Source organism: Rhinatrema bivittatum, chromosome 1, assembly GCF_901001135.1.
Source record: "Rhinatrema bivittatum chromosome 1, aRhiBiv1.1, whole genome shotgun sequence".
In the NCBI taxonomy this organism is placed as follows: Eukaryota; Metazoa; Chordata; class Amphibia; order Gymnophiona; family Rhinatrematidae; genus Rhinatrema; species Rhinatrema bivittatum.
In genome coordinates, this window is record NC_042615.1 from 86,888,754 (window position 1) to 86,915,799 (window position 27,046).

At 44.0% G+C, this 27,046-nt stretch overlaps 1 protein-coding gene across 5 annotated transcripts in view; it reads left to right on the plus strand.

Annotated features, from left to right (window-relative positions):
• PALLD (palladin, cytoskeletal associated protein) overlaps positions 1 to 27,046 on the plus strand; it is an 805,838-nt gene that overhangs the window by 375,144 nt on the left and 403,648 nt on the right. For all 5 annotated transcript variants that reach the window (XR_003852153.1, XM_029572712.1, XM_029572641.1 and 2 more), the window contains one exon: positions 7,393 to 7,571. Coding sequence is in view for 4 of the 5 variants with exons in the window: in XM_029572712.1 (XP_029428572.1) it covers positions 7,393 to 7,571 (179 nt within the window). In the remaining variant the exon portion in view is untranslated. The remainder of the gene's footprint in view (positions 1 to 7,392; positions 7,572 to 27,046) is intronic.

The window sequence follows — 27,046 nt, forward strand, 5'->3', positions numbered from 1 at the left end:
TTTCCCTATCGAGAGAGGGACAATTTTCAAAGAGAATTTTTTTTGTAAATGCTTATTTACCCATGGAAATTCTTTTACAAAATTTCCCCCTAAAAACGAAAAATGCTAAAATTAAGCCCTGTTCAATTGGATATCAATGTGTTTCATGGGGGCAGGCAGTATCTTCACTTGTGAAAAATGTTTCATAAAATCAAGATAAGAGATAGGATAGGATAGGATAGGATAGCCAGTAACAAAGAAGGAAGCATTCATCACTGAATTTTCAAGGCTTACAAGATTCTAGAAGTCTTAAAACAGGGCTTCTCAAACTTTTAGCCACTGTGAACCTATTTATCATTTGAAAATTCACATGATCCCCAGAATACACCCAAAGCACATTAGAAGGGGTGCAGACTACCTCTAACCATCAGCCCCTCTCACCCTGCCCACACTGCAGTGATCCTCCTTTTCTCAACCTCCACTCTCTATAGTCACTCAACCAATACCCTTTCCAGAGGTTCTCTTTTAACTTCCTACCCTCCAGCAGATTCCCTCCCTCCACCTCTGGCCCACCAGATGATTTATTTATTTATTTATTTATTTAAATTTCTTATATACCGGCATTCGCGATGGGAGTCGCATCATGCCGGTTTACAAATAACAAGGTGTGACAAAAGAATAAATACTTAATAACTTAAAACATTAACATGTGATAGAAGAATAAGGTAGCAGTTACAATAAAACAGGGATAAAATGCAACTTGGAATGAAGAGAAGGCAAAAGAGAGATTAACAATGAGATAACAAAAGAATAACCAAGGTAAATAAAACCTGCCAAATTAAAAAGAAAGAACATTATTGAGTTGTCAAAGGTTGTTGATTACCCTGACGGGAGTTCTTAGTTGCTTGAGTTGAGAGTGGGTTCAGTTGGTATCTGGAAAGGCTTTCAAGAATAGCCAGGTTTTAAGTCTTTTTCTGAAAGTGGGGAGGCAAGGTTCCTGTCTCAGTTCTGGTGGGATGGAATTCCACAAGGTAGGTCCTGCTGTAGAGAAAGCCCTGTCTCTGAGAGTCCTATGTTTAAAGGTTTTTGCAGGAGGCACCTGTAATGAGTCTCTGTAGGACTCTCTGATAGGTCTGATGGAGGTATGTTTTTTAAATGGGATTTGGAGGTTAAGCGGAGAGAGTTGATGGAATGCTTTGTAGATGGTAGTAATGGATTTATATAAGATCTCTTCTTACATTCCCCAGCTCCTCTCATCTCCTCAACTCACTCCACTCTTGCCCTTTTTGCATCCCCCCAACTAATCCTCTCTCACCCAAAGCCCTTCTTATAATCCCCAACTGATCCTCTGCCATCCCCTCCCTCTCATCCCATCCCCTCCTCACTTTCATCCCCATTCCCTATCACCTCCCAGCCTTGCCTCCTCCTCTCCAATCCTTCTCTCACATCCCCCAGCTGATCTCCTCTCATCCCCAGCTCTTGTTTTGCATCCTTCGCTCTTTCTTTCATACCCTTCTCTCACCTTACAAAGCCAGTCCCTCTCCAGCTAATCCAACCCTCAAACCCCCTCCTGCATCTGATCATCCCTTTAAGCAAACCCTTCTCTAAATATCCCCTTGGGCCAAGGCTAACAGCAACATTTTCCTTTGGGCCCCAGGTCAAAGATGGATGACAGATGGTGAAAATAGAGTGTAAACTGATGATAGGCAGCATTTTTCTCTTATGTAGATGTAGTGGTGGATGAAGAGAGAGGAGCCATGGCAATCTTCAGTGGCCCATACACACTCATTCCTCCTACCCCTCATGGCTGCTCCCAAGCATAATGGAGATCTGCAAGCAGCATAAGTAATGAAAGTCAGGGCCGGGCTTGTGAGCCAGTGCAAGCTCACAGGCCCTGCTGTGGCCCCAATCCTTCCTCAAGCAGGACTTCCTGCTACCACAGAAACTCATGCAAGGGTGGAGCTACTGCAGGGCCTGTGAGCAAGTGCTGGTTCACAGGCCATATGCTGCCTTTTACTACTAATGATGATGGTTCTGATACCTGAAGAGTGCTGCCATTTGAGGCACTTACAACCCCAGCTGAAGGCTTTATAACCCCATTTGGGGTCCCAACCTATGATTTGGGAAGCCCTTTCTTAAATGCTTTTCGTGTAAGGTAATGTAAATTTAGGTAATGTTTTCCTGAGGCATACAATCAAGTTTCACAGCTTCAAGCACTGTAAGAAGTTACTCAACATCTGTCTTTGTATAAAATCTACTTGTGCAGAAAGCAAATACATCAAAAGCCTGTAGATACTGACCTTTGGGAGCAACATTGATATTAGGAAAAGATTAAATGAAAAACAAGTGTTTATCTGGTAGCTGACAAATTATGTTTAAAATGAGACTGCCACACTCTTGCAATGTGCAAGAAATTGCAAAATTTCTAACCTAGCAAATAATTGTTTTGTAATTTGGGAAGTGTAGCAAATTGCAAAGTCCAAAGATTGAACTTCAATAATATACACGGGTTATGGGGGGCACTGCAGTCACAAAGTAGAATTCATTAGTTTTGTCTTCAGTAGGGGTGTGCATTCGGATTGACCGCATTAGTAAAACGCAACTCATATTTTTTTTTTACTTAAAAAATTGATTCGACATAAACGATCGGATTTCCCACATATCGAACATAGATATGTTCGATATGTGGGAAATCGCGATTATTGAGCCAAAATAAAAATATAAACCCCCTCACCCTCCTTAATCCCCCCCCCCGACTTACCACAACTCCCTGGTGATGGAGCGAGGAGTGAGGACGCCATTTCTGCAATCCTTGGCGAGAAGCATGTGACGTCGGCGGCACGTCGAGTGACGCCGGCGTCACGTGATTCCCGGCTCGTTCGCGCCGGACGGCTCGTTCGGCCCAAAAAGAACTTTTGGCCAGCTTGGGGGGGCCTCCTGACCCCCCCAAGCTGGCCAAAGTTCTTTTTGGGCCGAACGAGCCGTCCCGCGCGAACTTGCCGGGAATCACGTGACGTCGCGTCTGAGTGACGCGGCGCCACGTGATTCCCGGCGAGTTCGCGCCGGACGGCTCGTTCGGCCCCAAAAAGAACTTTTGGCCAGCTTGGGGGGGTCAGGAGGCCCCCCCAAGCTGGCCAAAAGTTCTTTTTGGGCCGAACGAGCCGTCCGGCGCGAACGAGCCGGGAATCACGTGACGCCGCGTCACTCGACGTGCCGCCGACGTCACATGCTTCTCGCCAAGGATTGCAGAAATGACGTCCTCACTCCTCGCTCGATCACCAGGGAGTTGTGGTAAGTCTGGGGGGGGGATTAAGGAGGGTGAGGGGGTTTAAATTTTTTTTTTGCACATATGTACATATACCCAACTCATTGGATTTTTTTTATGTCCATATTGGCCGCAAGTGGGACCCCCTTTCGGACATAAAAAATATGAACATAAAATTTTGCTCTGCACATCCCTAGTCTTCAGCAGCTTCAAAAGTGCATGCCTCTGGGGCAGTCTCTTCCTCAAGCAGTCTTGCTTTTCCTAAATCTCACTTGATTCCTGCTTTCCCAGAACATAATACTTTGGCAGGAAAGGACAAAGTTGTTTTTTTTACTTTCTATTTATCAAATGTCTATTTTATCTTTTTTTTATGTTATTAAGATAATTGTCATAATTTGATGTGATATGATTATGACTTAAATATATAACCATTTGGGTGAGAAGGTTGCTACCTTGAAGGAACCTGCTTCAGATAGGATTGTGCTGTCTTCTGAAAAGAGAAATGAGAAATGTGATCCTTCTCAGCTGAGAAAGATTAGACTATGTCAAGCCTTAAGATCAATTTATTTCCTCTTCAGAAGCAAAACAGAGAGAAAGATAACCTGGAAACGCCTTGGGCCCTGAAGGGAATACTTCACTCTTTTGGAGGTGCCATACCAGAGTTTTACAGGACTGGGTTGGGACTAAGCCCTGATACTGAGTGTGTCCCCTAGTTCAAAACTGTACCTAGCAGGGGGCTACATAATCCCAGAAGCTCATTTGCTTTGCTACCACAGCAAGAGTAGTCTTCCAAACTGGGCTAAAACTTTAGCTTTCCAACAGGAAGGACCTTTGGTGTGTTAAATACTAATATTTAATAAAAAAAAATGTTTTACATGAATTGCTAAATGAAATAATGATCAGATGAAAAGTTCTCACAGTTAAAATTACAGGCCAGACTGAATACAGCATGGATTTTACAAATCATTCTATACAAAAATTACATCAGAATAGTTCTGGAAAACTGAAAAGAACCTAAGATCTTTTGACTCATAATTCCCTTTCAAACAAAAAAAAACACTGCAAGATGTACTGAATGAAATGTCTTTGAAAAAATAGCTCCCTTGCACTTAAAATAACCATATCTAAAGCAATATCAAAACATGTTACTGATTGAACTTTCTAGACAGAGCCTATGATCGCCTGACAAATTCCCTGCAGCAGGATGAGATCACAAGACATCAAAAATGGCTCAGACTCTCACCCTGCTGTCCTCTCCTGAGAGAAGAGAGTTTGCCTTTCTCTCATTACACTCTCAACTGAGCAAACTGATTGACAATCTGAGTCTCACAATCAAGCAATACTATATAATTATTTCTCATCGTCCAAATGCACAGGTTTTTCTGTCCCATCAGGTTCCCTGTACTCACTGTGGGACTGGAAACACTGGGGACAGAACTCCTGCAGAAAGATGAGAGACTGCACTTCCCTCTCTCAAGCCCTCTGACCAGGATATTCTTGCACTTCTCTGACCAACCCCCCTGGACTGCACCATTGTGGCCGTTCCTTGAAGAGACTGCCATGTAAATAGTTCACTAAGGTTCATGTCTTCTACTGAGAAGAGCATAAACTTAGTAAATGGATCATAGGTCAATTTAAAAAGGTTTTTTCTAAAATGGTACTATTATACTTACAAATTAATAAAAATAAATTAACTGAGAACATGGGTGATTCAGCCCTCGGTCTCCCTTTTTCTGCCTTTCACATTACTCACCATTACATTGACTGTTGGTGCGGTGTCAGAATATGTTATAATAAATTTAATATATACAAGAAACATCATATAAAAATATGCCCTTCCAAAGATTCCAACAGTGAAAAATAGAGGAAATAATGACCAAAACAGGATTTATCAGAATTAATCTTTGTAATTCATTATTCATTCCCTATGGGCCAATATGTATGAATTATTAAATAAATGTAATAGTCTATTGGGGGGGGGGGGCAATATATTAGCGTATGGAAATCTCTGCAAACTGAGTTTTATGTGCAAAATCCCAAAACAGTGTACATTATTTGTGATAATATGCACTATTTGAGTATTTAGGGGTAAATTTTAAAAGCTACGTGCGGGCGTCCATTTGCGCGCGCTTCCCGGCGCGCACACATAGGTGCCCAGTTTTATAACATGCGCGTGCAGGTGCGCGCATGTTATAAAATCGGGGGTCAGCGCGCGCAAGGGGTTGCACACTGGTGCATCTTGCGCGTGCCGACGCCCACACCTTCACCCGTTCCCTTCCCCTTCCCCCTACTCTTTCCTTCCTACCCTTTCCCCTAGCCTTCTCACCCCCTACCACTGTTCTAAACCCCCTTTCCCCCGACCTTTATCTTACCTCTTGCGCCTGCCGGCGCGTGATCCTCCAACACAGTGGCAAATGGCCGCTGTGCCGGAGGCCTCTGGCCCCGCCCCGCCCCCTCCCCGCTCCTCCCCTTCCCTTTTTTGAAGCCCCGGGAGTTAGACATATCCCGAGGCTTTACGCGCGTCACCGGGCTTTTATAAAATAGGCCCGGCGCGCGTAACCCCCCCCCCCATGCGCGTAAATCATATAGATTTACGCATGTAGGGCTTTGAAAATCTGGCCCTAAGTGCACAAATCATCATTTGTAAAAGGTTTGCTTACTCACCAATAATAAAATGTTGTGTATAGTTTGCTACGTGCAACCGTTTATCCAACATAAAGATAACAAGTTGCAGCAATGCAAAAACATGCCCAGCAGCTCATTATCTATGAATGTGGCACAAAAATGCCCACAAAGAGGGTAATTTTATATCTGAGCAGGTAGGGGTGATAACTACATGTAAAAGTAATGCATAAGTTCACTTTGAAAATTCTTGCGAAGGGCCGTGCTGCACGCACAAACTCACCACATAAAGTTACGCCTGCTTCATCAGGGGCATAACTTGTGTGGGTTAACTTCCACATCTATACATATATTGTATATATAAATAGATAGATAGATACCCTCACCTTTCCCCCCATACACATGCACACTGATCTTAGAACTTGAGTGAATGTTCAGTCCAGGCGGCAGTATTGATATTGTTAAACATAAAAACATAATTGTTAAGCATAAAAGCATAAAAGTAATTTCCATTTTATCTCAATTTAAAGGTTATTCCACACACATTTTTCTATTGGGAACATTTTTTTCAGGCATATAATGATGATATGACAGCCAATAAGAATGGAAAAAATGTACATCTCAGCCTAGAATTCATGTTATACCATACTGGCAATCTAAATATATAGTTATAACATTTTTGTTGCTGGACAATTGCAGGAGCCAAACCGATGTAAGTCACTGAATGTGGCATCTATGAAACAAACTTTTTTGTTTTATTTATTTTATTTATTTATTTTCAATCTTTTCTATACCGTCGTTTGGAGGATACCGTCACAACGGTTTACATCAAGGCACATAAAATTAATGATACTGTGAATTGAACATTTACAAGGGTGCCATAAGGTTCGGTAACATAGTTAGTGATCAATAATGTTAAATGTAATTAATCATGTCCATGACTCTATCTCGGTTTTTATTACAGGAATAACTTTAAGATTGTGACTGGTCCTTTAAAGACTACACACTTAGTGAATACAGCAGTGTGTGTGGATGTTATATTGATTGTGCTTTGCTTTATATTCTTAAATCAAGCAAAAATGGAAATGTTTATTTTTCCCGTCATTATCAAAGTATAATGGGCACAAAAATGTTTAAGATGAAAGAATAGATTAACCATTATGCATGCTTATGCTACCACATGGAATGTCTAGAAGAGAGCCAATTGTAAATCACCATCACCAATGCGTTAGTTCTCTGTTGATTATACTGCCTGTTGCACTCTTGACTTTCAGCACAAAGAAAGTTGTCAGTTCTATACAAGGTAATGCTTAATGCCCCAGGTAATTAGAACATCTGTTTTCATTTACTGCTTTTGATTTGCATTTTAGTCATCGTAGACAAGCATGACTCATGGCTTGTCTACCTTTCAATCCAGCTTATACTTGCACTGTATATATTGTATCACTCTCTTTTTCTTCACCTTTCTCTGTTGCCTCCCTTCCTGTTCTCCTGCCCTTGCTCATGTGTGATCTGTTGGATTATAGGTGGTTCTGTGAAGGGAAGGAGCTGCATAATTCACCTGACATTCAAATCTGTTCTGAGCGTGGAAATCTCCATTCGCTAGTCATCACAGAAGCCTTTGAGGACGATACGGGACGTTACACCTGTACAGCCTCAAATTCCCTTGGATTGGACACCACATCAGCAGAAGTGTTTGTTGAAGGTAAAAAAGACAAAATAGAAAACTTACAGAGGCAAAGAGAAGTCTAAGATGTTAGGGGCACACCAGTCAGCAGGGCATTAACCTATGGATTAAAACTAGATAAGACTTCCTATGAGAATTGAACATTTCAGCCAGATCTTCCTTTCCTCTTGTAATTAATCACTACAAGGTTGAGTGACTAAGGGGAGATTTCTAATGGTTAAGGAAAATAAGAAATTAAGCTGGGGAAGTCAGAGAGAAGCAAAAAAGATACTGGAAGGAAATAAAGCTATGTTGAAACAGTCTTTCTTAGAGTTTGGTGGACTTAAGGATAAAGGGCAAGGATACAGATATAGTACTCCGTCTTCAAAAATGAGTTATTTTTGTATTTTTTGCAGCAAAAATTGTTCAGCATGACAGAAATATTACTGTTTCTGAAAATGTTCAAAAGCCAAGGGGTTTGGTTTCACCTAAGTACAAGTAGTCAGAAATATTCATTTAGTTTTTCTATATGAATTTAGCCCAATATTAGGTTTTTCCAAATAGGATAATATCAAAGGATAATATTGACAAGATATTCTGCTAAAAACAATTATTCTTCATGACCTGGAAAAATATTTGGTATGCACAGTAGACAGAGATGGATTTAGGGTTTCCTACTCTTAGGCATAGTTGTTGCTGCCCTCCCCCCCTCCAGTAAGGTCAGACAACAGGAAGCAAAAGGGTCTAAGTTACAGCCCCAGAGTCTGTTGCAGCCACTCATAGGTAGATTCTATGGCAAAAATGGGAAAAGTCTGAAGTACATTGGCAAACATTTCCATCTTTTATGTTATGTTATAAAAATTAATTTTTCAACCATGCTTGTGTCTGTACAATTGGATTTATTTTTGGGAGAGGAAAGTATCATTATAGGTATGAGATCTTAGGGGTGGACAGAGGAGAAGAAAAGGGTGAGAGGACCACGCATGTGGAGAGGAAGGGAGGAAGACTAGGAAAGGGGTGAGGAGAAGGTGAAAGGATGGGATAGGAGGGAGGAGTAAGAGGAGGAAAGAAGACTGGAGATGGGGAGAGGAGAGATAGAAAGGTCTGGGTTGAGGAGGGTGGGAGATGGGGGAGAAGATTGAGGAAAGGGAGAAAATCAGGAATATGGGATTGGAGAAAAAGGGGGAGGGGGAGGGAGGTTCTGGGATTGAGAAAGGGGAGGAGGGAGATGGATATATTGGGAGCTGGGTTCCAGAATATGGGGAGAAGGGCGAGGAAGGAAGGGAGGTTCAGGATCGGGATTATAGAATCTCAGCTGAAGGGAAAGAGAACCTGAATTGCAATGGTAGGGAAGGGGAGGAATCCCTACTGTGCTCTGGTCCTGTTCCCCCTTGCACCTCCTTTCTAACCTCTCTACTTGGTACGCACATGCACACACACACCAGCACTAATCCATTCACGTTCATACACACAGATACTGGACCCTTCCTCCCCAGATGATCCACTCTCATCCCCCAGTCTCTCTTCTTAACTGCCAATGATCCTATGTGGGACATCCTAACCTGTCCAAAATGATCCCCCCTTTGTGTGCTTTAGGCTTACTCCCCTCCCATCATGTTCCCTGCATGCTTGCCAGGAAGCAGAGGGCCCGGGCTGAGTAAGACTCAGCACAGTTGGAAGGCAGTAAATCATCAGCCAGTCTGTTGCCCCCACCCCCCAGCCCCCCTACTGTGCCTATTGACAAATCCAGGCCTGGTAGTAGGAGGAGCCACACCCTCCGTTTTGTCTTCATGCACCATCCATTCAGGTACATACACAGCTTTTATTTATCACTGACCACCCTCAGATTTGAATATATTTATTTCTGTGGAAAGCTGGCATAAATCTAGGCTGGGGTACAACTTTGTGCAGCTCCCATATCTTCCTATAGGAGTAATTTTGACACCTTTAAAATTTGATTACACTTGTGCAAAAAGTAGAATATTAATTTAAACAAACTCTCTTAGCATATTGGATAACAGTACAAAAATTGTAAAAGTCATTTTCTATTTTTAACATTGACTATGCATTACCTGCAAAAGGTATTTAACATGCTAGTGGCATTTTATCTGCTGGAGATCATGGAGCTTGCTTTTTAAAACAGCTTTGGGCTACCATAATACTTGTATTATCCTGTGTATGATCTACGTATATAATCTCTCTTATGAATTCTAAGCCTAGATTTACTTGTATTTACAGGTTTACTCCCTTTATATAATTCTCATTCTGCACTCTTCAGTCACTCATACCTTATATTTTATATACATATGCAAACCATTTTACACATATATATTCTTCATCTACTCAAACATAATGTACACCTATAGGACTATGGATCTCTAGGACCATAGGAATATGAAGACACATACAATAATACTACTATATAGGCAAGAAGGACTCATGCATACTTATTACATATAGCAATAGTTAGCACTAATGCATATATTTATCAATCAACAAGCAATCTAGACACATGCATAACTCATACCCTATTTCACAGCAAATATATATTGCTTGATAACAACCCTGGTGGCGAAATGTCCTCAGACTTTGATGATGTTCATATGTTGTAAGAAAAAGAACCTTCTGTATGAATAATGTGGTCAGAATCACGAGGACAGAGTTCTGCTCGGTAGATATGGAAGAGACCGAATCCTTAGTGATATTGTAAAAAGCTCTGAAAAACAAAAGGAGTGCAATTTTCAAAAGCTATTTACCTATCTCCACTCTGTACACAGGTGAAAGTATGCATAGGGATCTACAATGCACATACTTAAACTGTAGGAAAAGTAGGTGGGAGAAGAGGAAGGTTTATGTTGGGTATGTTGGGGAGATAATAATGTGCATATTTTTGGATTTTCAAAATTCCGTGCATTGCTTTTCAAGGAAAAGGTATCTGCAGAAAAAACAGGAGCAAATCTCTCCAGGTACTTTTTTCCCTAAGTAGTTTTTAAAGGAATTGCATGCATACATTCTCATTGAACATGGGTGTAAAGTCAGCAGGAGAAAGTTCCTGTTGACTTTGCAACAATCTGAATAGTTTTGAAAATTGCCCCCAAAGTAATAAAAATATTTCTGTTAAGCCTGAGCTTGTAAGTAATAATTCTGGTCTGTCCATGCATACCTTCAATGCAGCAATGAAAGATTGGTGGGATGTGAATTAAGATACGTAGGCCAGCTGTGGGATGCTGATAGCTGGATTCCTTTGGAAACCCGGCAGACAGATTTTATTATGCGGTCTTCATCCAAGATGATTCACTACCAAGATTAGAGAAGCTATCATCAAGCGTGAATGGGCGGGGTGGGAGAGGAGAATGCCTCTGAACTTTGAGAGGGTATTTATGAATGATGATATGACCAGGAGAAACTTATATTTGCTCTCTACAAGGCTAAAGAGACACCCCCTCCATAAGCTGAAAAGTGAAACAGAGGCTTGGGTTTGGAATTAGAGCAGTCAGAGTGGAACACATAGGCATCTTAAACAGATGTTTAAGATACTTATGTGTAGTTGAAAGGTCAAATTATTATATAGGCTGTTACATAGAGCATATAATCCTACTTATTACATGGAGCTCTCCTCCTCCTGCGCAAGGCTGTGCTAGAGGGGCTGTGGACGAGATGGCACATATCTACATCCTTTGTGGTCATGCACCTTTGTGAAATCTTTTTGGAGGGAAGGTTCAAAGGAATCTGGTATAAGAGGTGCGTTTCATGGCAAGGTTCTGCCTCTGGAAGTTTCAAAACTAAGTAGAGAGAAACATATGTTATGTGATCAATTGATGCACACTGCCAGATTTACTCCTGCCTCTTCGTGGAAGTCACCGGCTCTGCTAGCACACTGATGTAAGCAATTACATGAGATAGATGATATTGTAAAGCTGACCTATAAGTTACAAATTAAGCTGCAGGTATACAAAAACATTTGGGGGGATTATTGGCCTTACTATAATTCCTAGTGTGTGGCAGTTAATATCAAAAATGCCTTTAATTCCGTTATACTTTTATGCTCTTGCTGTGTGAGATGTATGTTTTTTTGAATATTGTCTGATGTTGTGTTAAATAAACAGTTTTTAAAAAAAAAATGAGCTTCTGAAAAAAAAAAAAAAGCAAACCTGAGTATAACAAAGGGTTACAAGATTTAGAGCTATCAGTTTTACAAGGCTTGGAGTTCAACAGGGGCTCTGAGCTGTTGGCAGTGCTAATTGCTGTCGCCTGCAGGTAGTTGCAGCAGCAGCACAGTGATTGGCACGGCCTTTAGATTACTTAACTGCGGAGACTGCTGTACTGCAGCCACAGCTATCAGCAACTCAGAGCTTCCATCCAGCCCTGCCCCTCACAAAATCAACTCCTTCTTCCTCCTCTACTGACGGAAATTCAGAAGCCCTAAGTGTAACCCCCACCCCGGGGCGCCTGTCATGCACAGGTGGGGGGCCGTAAAAGAATTTGTTTCTCTTCGGGGCTGGAGCCACTCACCGGCTCGCTCTCTCTCAGTCTCTCTGTAGAGAGCTGCTATACAGGCTGTCCACGGGATGGCCATTCCAGACCCCTCAGAGGGAGGGGCTGCATTTCAGTGGTAACCTCCCCCTCACACTAACCTGCACTCTCTCACCACCTGAACTAAAGTTTCACCCAGGACTTAATGATGACATAACCAAAGGGCCCGTCACATAAGTATCACATCAAAGTAAAGAGACATGACTGAGAAACCAGAGACCAGTAGAAAGGATGACATTCTAGACTGCCTCGGTTCCAGCCGTATTCAATGTTACCAACAAATGTGAAAATTGATATATCTGGCAACATGTATTCAAACATTCCCATATGTAACCAACTTGGAAATATAGAATGCAAACAGCATAGTTTATCATTCAGAAAAATGACATTTTCCTTCATATTTCTATTGATTTTCAAATACTCAAATTACACCAGATTTCCACTGTGCATGGTCAATACTAATCAAGCTTAGCCTACTGATAATTACAAACTGAAGTGAAAGGAAAAGTAAACAGATCAAATTAATAAGAAATGGCACACAATAAAAACTATAGCAATTGAAACCACCATGTTGTCATGTAAACAATCTGTAACTAAGTAGCAATATTCCAGTTATCCCAGTTCAAGATTATTGTACCCAATACACGGATATATAATTCTATGAGAATCGGACTTGATGTCTCCTAAGCATTTCCTATGAGCCCTGCTCCTGTACTCTCCCAAATCACTCACTAACTGTGGAAAGTACAAAAGTCGGGTATTTCCCCCCAAGCGTCTACCTGCACACAAAGGAGATACATTTCAAAAGTATTTACATTCATAAAACTGGGTTTTACGCACGTAAATGCACTTTATGCATGTAAATGGGCTTTTGAAAATTGCTACGATATATGCTACTTTTACACACGTAACCCATTTGAAAATTATCTCCTGTGTTTGGTTCAGTCCGATCTAGCCATTTAGAAATTGAAATGTGTCAACACACTCAACCATTTAATAAGTTCTTGTTTCCTTAAGGAACGGAGGCTAAAAAGATTCCATAATTAAAGAAATGGGACGGTAGAGAATAAAGATGGCAGAAGGATGTATACATCAGCTGGGCATGGAGGGAGGTGAAGGGATGGAGGCATTCCCAGGGGCGTGTTCCGGTCAGGAGGAGGGAAAGCATGCGTGCAGATGCATTTTCAGATCTTCAACGTACATTTCCAACAAATATCTCCCCCCCCCCTCGAAAAAGCAGGTGCAAGTGACTGCGCACACTTTGTACCCTTTCAAAGTGAACGTATAGACTGTGCTTTTGCTTTGAAAACTGGTGCAAAGCCTGCAGAAAAAAATGTAGGCAGACCGTGTCCCGGTGCGGACAGTTTACAAAATGCCACGATATGATTAGAAAGGCTAACATATTTTGCAGCATGTGCTGCAAACAATGGTGTATTGTGGGCAATCTTCATCGCCTTTTATTTTGATCTTAGCACATAGCAGTTTTACGTGAGCAATAGCCATGCGGATTTCAGGGACCTGGCATGGAGAAGGGAAGGCTCATGAGAGTTGACAGCACATGTGAAATATGTTAGTCTGTTGCTCATATCTCGTCTCCTGGTACTGCTGCTGCGATGGAAGTCCGTGCTGATATGGAGGTGCAAACTGCCAGTTAGTAATGAGATTGGTGAGACAGAACTTATCCATTGCTATGGACAGTGAAATGTGACTGAAGCATGGAGTGTGTGGGAGACTGAATGAGAGAAAGCTGCTAACTGACAGTGCTGCAGTATTGTATCCGTTAAGGTGTTCTAATTGTAATAATGAATGGATTATATTTCAAAAAATGATTGTCTAAATCTGGAGTTCACTAAATAGTGTGTTGATTGGGTGTTATGCATGTCATGGGTGGAACATTTCAATCCTCTTTTAATGTATATTGTTCTTTGTCATATGTATTTAAAAATCTATAAATCACTCCTATGTCAGAGTCTATACCACTGAATGCACAATCGCGAAATCCTCTTGCAAGACATTCAGTAACCATTCTTACTTTTTTCATCAAAATGATCTTAACCACAGGTTAGTTTCCTTTCAATATATGAATTGCACCTTCATAACACCCCTATATGAGGCTCTTATTCACAAGTAGCCTTCTTGTCCGAGGTTATATATAATCATTGGTCCAAATTTGCAATTTTTAAATGTTTGAATCATGGCAAATAAAACTTATTGTGTTACTTTGCTTATAATCAAATACCGCCCGACATGATCATGTTTCACATTCTGCTTCAGAGGGCCTCTCCTGCGTGATAGCACCGCAGTTTATCTTGTGAATATATTTCTTTGCTGGCGGTCACAGCATTTTACCAGCAGCCTGACGCCATCTTGGAATCCAATGCAATGCCTCTTAATCCGCTCCAGAGGCCTTGCTGGGTACATGAAAGACCAGGAGCATGGGTCCATAAGGCCTACCTCCCCCCTCCCCAACATACTGATAATTAAACTGAAGAATCACAATCCCTCTCCTAAAACTCAGCGTTCATGGTATGGGTATACCTATTTTAAACAGTGGATAGAGCAATGGGCTGAAAACCAAGGAAAGAAGGGTTTGATTCCCATTGCCCTCCACTTACACTTCTTGTGAGTTCGGCCAAATCACTTTATGTCCCATTGCCTCAGGTACCCACTTATATAGTAAGCTCTCTGAGGCAGTGTACCTGAGTTCTAAAACCAAAATAAAGCTGTAAACTTCCCTAAACATTAGAAAAGCTGGCTAACAATCCCAAAATTAAATTAAATATGATTTTTAAAAGATCAGGTTGATTCACTTAGATTTAATGTGAAGGATGGATGGCCCTGCCAGTTCTTCGATGCTCATTCTCTATCCTATGCCCCCCAGGCTCACTCTCACCGGTTCAGTCCCCTTCGTTTGTTCTCTCACACCCCCTACCCCTCTTTCTCACTCTCACCCCCTCAAACTCCTTTTGCTCTCACTCCTGCCCCCTTGATCACTATCTCACCCCTCCTGCTTTTATCACCTAGCACCTCCCCTTGCTCACTCTCTCAGCCCCTGAAGACCCCCCTCACTCTTACACCTTTTGTTTGCCAACTCACCCCTCCAACTCCCCTTGCTCTCATCCCCTTGCCCTTTTGGCCACTTTCCCCCAACAGTCTCAATATACACACTCACCCCATTCTCTTTCCCCCATACATGCTTCTCCCCTTCTCACTCTTCCTTTGTTCCTCTTCTCCTGTGTGATCCTCCCTGTCTCACACCAGATTACAGGATCCGCCCTGCCTCTAGCAGGATGAAAGGAGCCTCAGTGCTTTTTACCCACTTCCTCCTCTGCCAGCTGTACAGTGAAGTTTGACTGCACAGGCCTGGTCTCGTGAGATTACGTAGCCTCCATATTACAGCAATGTCATAGTAAAGCCAGTGGAAGGGGGAGCAGGGCAGTCGAAGATAAGAAACACTCTGGCTGCTTTCCTCCTGCTGGTAGGAGGATGATTGTGCAAGGAAGGGTGTGGGAGGAGTAGCTCAACAGCTGCTTCAGCAGTATCCTAGCGGTTTCAGCAGCTAGCACCTCGCTTTCCCCCCTGCTGTCTGGTGCTGAGCCTATTAATGCGGGCGGTTCCTTTCCTGCAGCCTTGTCAGGTTGCTGGCCACAGGATATGAAGCACAGATATCATCTCATTCGGTGTAGGGCTCCTTCATAACATACAAGGTAATATAGGTTCTCTTCACCTTCGTTAATTTGAATATAATTGTAACCTAACTCCGGTGAGATTACTGCACTCCGATGGGACCATAAAAGAATTGGATAATCTCTTTGGGGCTTGATCATGCCGACTAGCTTTTACATAGTCTCTCTTTCCCCCAGGGTCGATATGTAGGGATGTGAATCGTTTTTTAACGATTAAAATTATCGTCCGATAATTTTAATATCATCTTAAATCGTTATAGAACACGATACAATAGAAATTCTAACGATTTATCGTTAAAAATCGTTAAATCGTGTTAGTGCGCACTAACTCCCGTTAGTGCACACTAACTCCGAGTTAGTGCGCACTAACTCGAGTTAGTGCGCACTAACTGAAAATGATACAAATTGACACTTTCCAGGTCAGTAAAGGTCAGTTAGGAATGAATATGTGTTCCTATTGGCTGGCTGCCCTCTTATCTATTGATGTTAACCAGGTTCCCACTGAGGTGATGGTTGGGGGGATGGGAAATGGAAATGGAAACTCAGGAACACTAACAGAAAATGATACAAATTATTGACACTATCCAGGTCAGTAAAGGTCAGTTAGGAATGAATATGTATTCCTATTGGCTGGCTGCCCTCTTATCTATTGATGTTACCAAGGTTCCAACTGAGGTGATGGTTGGGGGGATGGGAAATGAAAACTGTTGGTAGTTGACAAAAAAAGTAATGTGATCAGTCAATATGACTAGAACCTGTGCCCTATTCCTGATACCAGGGGTGTTGTGATCTTCCTGCACTCAGTGCCCTATCCCTGATACCAGTCTGAGACAGCTCCCTCCCTGCATTACTAGTGAGAGGCTGGCTTCACAGACAGGGGGGAGCTGCCTGACCCTCACTCCTGACTTCCCCCGTCCCAGCTAGTGAATGGTGTGTGGGTGAGGGGGGGGGAGGATGGTGAAGTCTGAGACAGCTCCCTCCCTGCATTACTAGTGAGAGGCTGGCTTCACAGACAGGGGGGAGCTGCCTGACCCTCACTCCTGACTTCCCCCATGTCCCAGCTAGTGAATGGTGTGTGGGTGAGGGGGGGGGGGAGGATGGTGAAGTCTGAGACAGCTCCCTCCCTGCATTACTAGTGAGAGGCTGGCATCACAGACAGGGGGGAGCTGCCTGACCCTCACTCCTGACTTCCCCCATGTCCCAGCTAGTGAATGGTGTGTGGGTGAGGGGGGGGGAGGATGGTGAAGTCTGAGACAGCTCCCTCCCTGCATTACTAGTGAGAGGCTGGCATCACAGACAGGGGGGAGCTGCCTGACCCTCACTCCTGACTTCCCCCATGTCCCAGCTAGTGAATGGTGTGTGGGTGAGGGGGGGGGGGGAGGATGGTGAAGTCTGAGACAGCTCCCTCCCTGCATTACTAGTGAGAGGCTGGCTTCACAGACAGGGGGGAGCTGCCTGACCCTCACTCCTGACTTCCCCCATGTCCCAGCTAGTGAATGGTGTGTGGATGAGGGGGGGGGAGGATGGTGAAGTCTGAGACAGCTCCCTCCCTGCATTACTAGTGAGAGGCTGGCTTCACAGACAGGGGGGAGCTGCCTGACCCTCACTCCTGACTTCCCCCATGTCCCAGCTAGTGAATGGTGTGTGGGTGAGGGGGGGGAGGATGGTGAAGTCTGAGACAGCTCCCTCCCTGCATTACTAGTGAGAGGCTGGCTTCACAGACGGGGGGAGCTGCCTGACCCTTACTCCTGACTTCCCCCATGTCCCAGCTAGTGAATGGTGTGTGGGTGAGGGGGGGGGGAGGATGGTGAAGTCTGAGACAGCTCCCTCCCTGCATTACTAGTGAGAGGCTGGCTTCACAGACAGGGGGGAGCTGCCTGACACTCACTCCTGACTTCCCCCATGTCCCAGCTAGTGAATGGTGTGTGGGTGGGGGGGGGGGAGGATGGTGAAGTCTGAGACAGCTCCCTCCCTGCATTACTAGTGAGAGGCTGGCTTCACAGACAGGGGGGAGCTGCCTGACCCTCACTCCTGACTTCCCCCATGTCCCAGCTAGTGAATGGTGTGTGGGTGAGGGGGGGGGGGAGGATGGTGAAGTCTGAGACAGCTCCCTCCCTGCATTACTAGTGAGAGGCTGGCTTCACAGACAGGGGGGAGCTGCCTGACCCTCACTCCTGACTTCCCCCATGTCCCAGCTAGTGAATGGTGTGTGGGTGAGGGGGGGGGAGGATGGTGAAGTCTGAGACAGCTCCCTCCCTGCATTACTAGTGAGAGGCTGGCTTCACAGACAGGGGGGAGCTGCCTGACCCTCACTCCTCCGGGGTATTGTGATCTTCCTGCACACAGTGCCCTATCCCTGATACCAGGGGTGTTGTGATCTTCCTGCATGCAGTGCCCTATCCCTATTAATACCAGGAGTGTTGTGATCTTCCTGCACGCAGTGCCCTATCCCTAATACCAGGAGTGTTGTGATCTTCCTGCATGCAGTGCCCTATCCCTGATACCGGGATGTGTGCAAGAAGATCCCAACACCCCCGGTATCAGGAATAGGGCACTGTGTGCAGGAAGATCACAACACCCCTGGTATTAGGGATAGGGCACTGTGTGCAGGAAGATCACAACACTCCTGGTATTAATAGGGATAGGGCACTGTGTACATGAAGATCACAACACCCCTGGTGCCAGGGATAGGGCACTGTGTGCAGGAAGATCAAAACACCCCTGGTGTCAGGGTTAGGGCACTGTGTGCAGGAAGATCACAACACTCCTGGTATTAATAGGGATAGGGCACTGTGTGCAGGAAGATCACAACACCCCTGGTGCCAGGGTTAGGGCACTGTGTGCAGGAAGATCACAACACTCCTGGTATTAATAGGGATAGGGCACTGTGTGCAGGAAGATCACAACACCCCTGGTGCCAGGGTTAGGGCACTGTGTGCAGGAAGATCACAACACTCCTGGTATTAATAGGGATAGGGCACTGTGTGCAGGAAGATCACAACAGCCCTGGTGCCAGGGTTAGGGCACTGTGTGCAGGAAGATCACAACACTCCTGGTATTAATAGGGATAGGGCACTGTGTGCAGGAAGATCACAATACCCCTGGTATCAGGGTTAGGGCACAAGTTCTAGTCACATTGACTGATCACATTACTTGTTTTGTCAAGCTACCAACTGTTTCCATTTCCCATCCCCCATATACTGTCAGTGGGAAGCTTGGTAACATGAATAAATAAGAGGGCAGCCAATAGGAATACATATTCATTCCTAAACTGACCTTAACTGACCTGAAAAGTGTCAAATTGTATCATTTTCAGTTAGTGCGCACTAATCGGAAAAAACGATTTTTAACGATTTTTTAACTAAAAAATCGTGCCTAACACGATTTTCTTGCCCTGCCACACGATTTCTATCGTTAAGACGATATGGAAAACGATTCACATCTCTATCGATATGCCTTGTTCATGGCAGGGAAAGATTTATTTCAAGGCCCGTAGTGGCAGGGGTGACTTTTCTGCCTATTATCTCTGTGTCTCTTGGGGAAAAGGTGCCCTTCATTCACTATGTGTGTGCTCTGTGCCCAAAAGTATACACTGATACCATTGGGTTAGTGTCCAAAATAGTCTTTACTGATGGGCAATTGGGTTGAAAAATAGTCCTCAGCACCACAGCTGGTCTTTTACTTCCTTACAGTCTTTTCCCTCTGTCTCTGCATGAGGTTCAGTATCAGGGCAAGGGAAACATCCACCCTCCAGGGCTTCGATAAGTGGCGTTCCCAGGTGGGCAGGGTATCTTTGTGTTGGGCAAGAAAAGATCCTTTCAAAAGCTGGCAAAAGTGAGGAAGTGTTGCACAGAGAGTCAAATTCTCTCTCTCCCCAAGGGAGTGAAGACTCCCGATGGGTATCCTCAAGGATCTTAAACTTGTTCTCACTCACAATTAGTAGGAATTCTTCTATGTATCGCTTTCTTTCCCACTGGATTCCAGATGGGAGGGATTCTCACAGGAACAAGCAGCTCCAGTGGCTCCTTGTTAGGGACAGAAGAAGGGCATCCAAAACGTCCTCCCTCGTCTTCTTAAGAAAACTTCTTCTTCCTGAAGTGAATTAAATACCAGAATGTCCTTGCACGGGGACCTCAATGAGGTGGCAGAGGGGCAGATCTTCCCTAGCCCGGGGCTCCCCAAAAGAGGGTTTCCTGTGCCCTCCCTTCGGGCAGCATCTAAGGGGGTCATCTCACCAGGCTTCTTACAAAGTAAAGTCTCTCAAAAGCTCACAAAACAACCAGGGATGCGGCCTCTATCCACCAGAGAGTGGATAGGCAAGGCAGATCCTTGACCTTACTCACCGGCCCCAGGCAGGGTTTGCCTGAGTCCCAAAAATAAAACTTAGGAAAGACTCCAACAGTCCCGTCCCCCCCCCCCCCCCCTAACACTTCAAAAAATAACTACACCGTCCCAGAGCTCTTGGAGAGAGCTGCTTATAAGTCCTCACAAAGGGGTTCATCCTTCCAGCACCCTCAAAGGGAGAGACTGCATTAAATAGAACCTAAGGACTGATCAGAGTTCTCCGGAGTGAGGTTTCAGGTCTATCTGGCTGGAGGCAGGGATGCAAGCCTAATCAACTTATTTGGGTGCAAATAACAGACCCACCCTGTGGCTGATGGATAGAGCACAAGTCTTCCACCAGGGCAGACCCCCACTTTGAGGCCAGGTCTGGCTGAGGGTTTTTTTTTTTTTTACCCCTTACAAACCTAAAGCAGAAGAAATACAAATAGGAGTGGCGGACCCTCCAGCACTTGAGCAGACTGGGGACCCGAGCCCTCTGTGCCCAGAGCTAACATTGCCCCCGATCCACTGTGAAAGATTTAGCATCAGGCAAATGAGGGATATTTGGAATTTAATGGAATCGGTGATGTTTCTATGGCAAATGGGAGGCTTCTAGGGACATAGAAGGGAGGAATAATAAATTACTCAGCATGAAAGAAAGTACTCAAGAAAAAAATTGTTACATCTGGAACAAGAAATTAAACAGCTCAGAGCTAGCATAATAAAATAAAGGATAATTCGATTAATTCAGCTTCAACAGCTAAAATATAAACACAATACTGTTTCTTAGCAAACAGGTTGTTCAGTTTTTCTTCAGAAGGCCAAGTAGTACCAAGCCGACAACTTTAAAAGTTGTAGCACCTAAAAGCTACAGAATATACAGAAAGTAGAAGGGAAGAAGTGAAAGCATATAAAGATGCAGAAATTGTAGAGCAATTTAAGAGGATAATTATAAGACTTTGGAACAAAGTCTGCAGGTACATTTTACCTGCGAACTTGGCACTAGTCGTTTTCAAATTGAAAGTATGCGTGTACCTGCACTTTGAATCTTGCCCTGGGTACAAAGTACCCCTAGGAATTTTGCATCTTCATGGAATAGAAGACGCAGATTTAAAAATGCATTATACGTGTGTTCCTCCCTCAACCTAAACACGCCCCCCCCCCCCCCCCAAGAACGTCACTGCTGCTATAAGTATGCACGCTGTGCAACACCACATGCACTTATAGGCGCATCGAGGGAAAGGAATTTCCACAAGCAAATAATTACCAGACTGCAGAAATGGCTTTAAAACTGTCCTCATTATACCTTTTAAATGTCACAGACAATGCTTGGACAGTTAGGTTCATGATTTCTTTTTAGTACATTGCAACACTTTCAGCAGAAGAACGCAATTTAGAGGCTGATGTAAAAGACGCAGATAAGCTGAGCAATTGGCTTCTTCTCACTCTGTAAATCACCTGCGTTACATGGATTTACTGTTGAATGTTATCAGATAATTTCCTGTAGTTTAATTTCCAAATTCAAAAAGCTGAATCTAGAGTTTATTTCAGAGGGTAAGATTGAAGGTTTCTTTACAGAGGCTATGATCATATTCTAGAGAAGCCAGAAAGGGACACATATTTTGCACTGAATTGTAAACCAATCTCCCCAATCAATGTGGGTTGTAAAAATTATGCAAAGATATAGGCACAATGATTAGGTGAGGTTTGGCAGGGGTCAGGGGTCAGGGGGGAATTATACATAGGGTCAAACTGATTTATGAAAAGGTAGGATATCTTCAGATAATGCAGGTTACGTTTGCAATATTCTTTTTTAAAGAAAAGCAACTGATGCGTCAACTGATGCAATCTCATTAGATGCTGTAAAGGTGTCCAATGGAGAGTTATCACTTTATATAGCTCCAAAGGCTTGGCATTTTGTGAATAATAAATTATGTGCAGCATTTCAGCTGTATAAAAGAACGTCAATCCCGCAATTAAGCAAAATAATGATATACAGGTTTTCTTTCTCTTTAGAATGTAAATTATTTAAGTATGAAAATGACAGATGATCGCAATCTCATCTATATTAAACTGCTGCAAAAAATAGCTTCCCTTTCTAAGATATCAGGCTATAAAACAAATTGGTCCAAATCTGAAGCACTGCCACTTAGGTGTTATTAGTTAATAGAAGCTCTTGCCCCATATTCTTTTCAGTGAGCTTCAGAAAGTATTAAATATTTGGGTGTTTTGTTTAACAAGGATTTGGATATAACATCATTATTATTGAACATGGATAGACTTCTAAGTAATATATAAGAATTAAGAAGTAAATACTTCTGTGTCATTCCTGATGAACAGAATAACATCCAACAATACTCGTAAAAAGTATTTAAAATTGTCCAAATATCAATAAAATATTTCAAAACAACAGACACATCACATAATGCCCAATAATTAAAATGGCAGTCAATCAAGAAAAATAAACTTAAAAAGCCACCTTTACATTCCTCTCCAGCAACTCTCCTACTCCTTTTCCTTGCAGGCCAATGGCACTCACCAGAAGCAGCAGTGGATCCTCTTCCTTAGGGCCCACAACCAGTTTCTCACACACACAGACCAATTACACTCCACGACCAGTCTACGTCTCTCACTCACCAGTGATCTCTCCGACTGGTCTCTCTCTCACCAGTCACATCACTGACCAGTTTCTTTCTCTCTCACACACACACACCAGTTTCCTCCCTACCCAGTCTCTGTCTCCCTCACACACACCAGTCACCTCCTTGACCACTCTATCTCTGTCTCACATACACACACCGGTCATCTCCCTGAGAAGTCTATCTCTCTCACAAACACAAACACATCACCTCCTTGCCCTGTCTCTCTTTCAATCACACACATGCTCTCTCACCTATAGGGTCATTCATCAAAACACATTATGGAGTTAACAATGGTATCACATTGCACAAATGCTGCATACTTTTAACACTGGAAATAATGAGAGAGAGAGAGAGAGAGAAAGAGAGAGTACCCTGTTATAGAGTCCATCTAGCTAGGGCGAGAGAATATTGTAGAAATCTCATCTTTGTGAGACTTTCCTCACTCCAAATGATGTCAAGCCTTCACTGAGGTATACAGTGCAGTTCATATATCTCACTCTGAATGTCAAACTGGTCCCAAAACCCTAAACCTCACCTCAGGTTACTGGCTGGCCCTCCTATAGTGATTATAAATACTTGAATACTATGAAGGTCTTATAGAGAGTCTCTCTCTCTCTTTCTCTCTCTCTCTCTCACTCACACATATGCTGTCAATCACACACATGATCTATTTCCCTCTGGCTCACTGTCCTTCGCAAAGCCCCCACCCAGCACAAATGGCAGCAGCAGTAGCCTCTTCCTTTATGCCCTGAGAACAAAGGAATCACATTGCTGCTGGGACTAACTCTGATCACTGGCTGTGCTTCATTTTGGTTGGTCCTGCGCTTCTGCTGCTACTTTATGGAACATGGACTTCTCTTCTTCCCATGCACCCCTCTGTGCATTACTTCCTGATCGAGGCCGTGGGGGCGGAAAGAAGAAAGGGCTATGCCGCTAATGTTAGTTGTTACCAGCTTCCACTAACACTGCTGCCGTTCCTGACCCAATGGAATGTCAGCAGTGTTAGTGGAAGAATTTGTGCATCTTGCTGCGATAAAGGCGAGGGAGGGCAGCGGGACACTGGGAAGCCACAACACACCTGCCAGTGCTTGGCGATACACCAGTTGAGAATCACTGCACTAGAGGCAGTCCCTACTCTATGGAGCTTATAGTCTAGTCAAGACAATCATGCATGATAAGAGTCTAAGGGAAATATATTTAATATAGAGAACTGGTTAAAATTTAAACTAGATTTGTATATGGCCATAGAGGGAGCATGACACACTGACAAGAAGTTTATTCCAGGCATCCGGTGTAGCAAAGTGGAAAGCACAGAGTCAAACGTTGGCAGTGGAGGAGAAAGTCACAGATTATAGTGATATATATGCCTAATGAACATAGATCATGAGGAACAGTATAGGGGAGCAAAGATAATGAAGAGCTGTAGATAGAATGCATTTGTAAGTGAGTAAAAGAAGTTTGAACTGTATGTGGAAGCAGATGGGGTGCCAATATAGTGATTTAAAAAGAGATGTTACATGTTTAAGTGATATTGAAGGAAGATAAATTGTGCAGCTGAATTTTGAATAGATTGCAGTGGAGAAAGATGGTTCAGAGTGGGAGATCTGCAAAGAGCAAGATGCAGTAGTTTAAGCGGGAGTGGGTGAGCATTTTGCTAGCATGCCCAGAAAGGGAGGAATAGATTTCAGCGATATAAAAATGTAATGTAAGTCATACTGCATTCTCTTGCCATTCATTTTTCCCTTTTAGTTTTTGGTACTTTTTGGACCATCCCTAAGATTTATTTCCCTGCCCTGGGTGCTGAGATTGGTCAAGCTCCACTGATATAACTTGGGCTGAGCATGTGCAATGTAAGGTTGGTTGTGGTTTAGTTTGAGCAAAAGGAGTGTTTTTTCTGGTGGATCCCAGTTGGCCTCACAGCCTGCAGAATTAGGAAAACAAGGACAGTAACCTTGCTAGAGCCCTCACGGACCTGAAGAGTACTGACTTGGGTGAGTAGAGAAGAGAAGAAAGAGATGTGTTTTTTGAGAGAATTTTTTTTTTTGGCCTGCTTGTAGGTCAAGAAGGCAAATTCCCCCCTGCCTGAAGGGATTGGGATAAGGTGCTACTTTGCCCTGCATCCAGTTAAAGTGGAGCCTATAGTTGCCAAGAAGTAAGAACTATTTTTAGAGAAGCTTTACTTTATTCTTTGATGGGAAGATGCCTTTTAACCCCAATCTTCCTACCCACTTTTGGAGAGGAGATTTTCCTTCTTGCCTGTCACCAGGAAGGGATATTGACTCAGAACTGAAGAAAGAGAAAGAGACTGAGGCACTTGGACTTTATCTGAATCAAGGGATTTTAATTTTATATTTTGTGAATTTTATTTTTGATCAAATTCTTTTACGTTACAATAAATGTTTTATATTAACACTCCTTCCTACTCTTTCTGCTGAGTATGAGAACATTTGTCGGAAAGGTGGTGGATGGGCTCCACTTTAACCAGGGTGGAACCAGGCTGGTGGCACTAACCTTTAAAAAGGAGATAGAGCAGCATTTAAACTAGAAGAAAGGGGAAAGTCAACAGTATCTCAGCAGCGCATGCTTTATACAGGCTTTTAGGCTAGTCCCACTCTCTTCCTCATACAATAATGCATTGTCAGTATCATTACAATATGCATGAGCCTCATTATCCCTTTTCAGACATGTGATGTCACACTACTTGTTAGGGATGTGAATCGTTTTTGAACGATTAAAATTATTGTCAGATAATTTTAAAATCGTCCAAAATCGTTAGAGTGCACGATACAATACTAATGCCCCCGATTTATCGTCAGGGGCATTTGTATTGTATCGTTAAATAGGGCACGGGAATTATCTGGGGGAGGGCGGGAAAACCGGCACACCAAAACACCCCTAAAACCCACCCGACCCTTTAAAACAAATCCCCCACCCTCCCGAACCCCCCCCAAAATGTTTTAAATTACCTGGGGTCCAGGGGGGGGGGGTCCCGGCGCGATCTCCCGCTCTCTGGCCACGGCTGCGTTAGGAGAAATGGTGCCGGTGGCCCTTTGCCCTTATCATGTGACAGGGCAAAGTTAGCGCCGGCGCCATTTTGGTTCCTGGCTCCCGATGTCACGCGTGCAGGAGATCGCTCCCGGACCCCTGATGGACCCCCAGGGACTTTTGGCCAGCTTGGGGGGGCCTCCTGACCCCCACAAGACTTGCCAAAAGTCCAGCGGGGGTCCGGGAGCGACCTCCTGCACGCGGGCCGTATTGCCAATATTCAAAATGGCGCCGGCGCTACCTTTGCCCTCCCCCGATTTATGATTTTTAACGATTTAAAAAAAAAAAAAAAAAACACGACGATCAGATTTTCCTCCCCCCCCAGCCAAAATCGATCGATAAGACGATCGATCACACGATTCACACCCCTACTACTTGTGGCACTGGAGGTGGATTCTTGGACTGAGGTGGGGTTGACGCAACCCGCAGACAAGGGCCTACAGGTCTCCACCGTCAGCAGGTGGAGTGGGCTGAAGCTAGAGGCCACTGGATCTTCACCTATACCAGCCCACATTCCCCTCGGGTTAAGCCTTTGGGTGCCGGGGCCAGCAGGCGGGCCTCGAGATTGGACGTCACAGGCAGGTAGTTCACCCCAGAGACAGCAGCCAGCAGGTGGCATAGTTCTATCCTAGACTGATCCCAGTACAGGAACCCAAGCACCAAGGAACGAGGATTGACTGAAGGTGCTTGAGCAAAGAAAGGCCAGAGCCTTAGGAGTCCATGTCCAGAGGATAGGGACAGAGGCGTCACTGTCAAACTTGAATGAGAGCTGGCGATAATTTGAAGGTGTAGCAAGCAACGTAGAATTCTTGACACAAAGGAGTCTATAGCATGGTCATCTGTAGTGATGGTCAGGCATGGAGAAGGCAGGCATGGTCATTTGTAGCGATGGTCAGGCATGGAGAAGGCAGGCATGGTCAAGAGTAGCAGTGGTCGAGGCACGGAGAAGGCAGGCGTGGTCAGACATAGCAATGGTCGAGGCATGGAGAAGGCAGGCGTGGTCAGGCATAGCAATGGTCGAGGCATGGAGACGGCAGCCATAGTCAAATGTAGCAGTGGTCAAGGCACGGAGAAGGCAGGCATAGTCAGACATAGCAGTGGTCGGGGCACGGAGAAGGCAGCCATGGTCAGATGTAGCAGTGGTCGAGGCATGGAGAAGGCAGACATGGTCAGACATAGCAGTGGTCAGGCATGGAAAAGGCACTGTACTGTATCAGCCTGACAGTGAGTATGCTACATATACTTCCACTGGTATACTCCAGATGTTGACAATGACAGGAGTGTT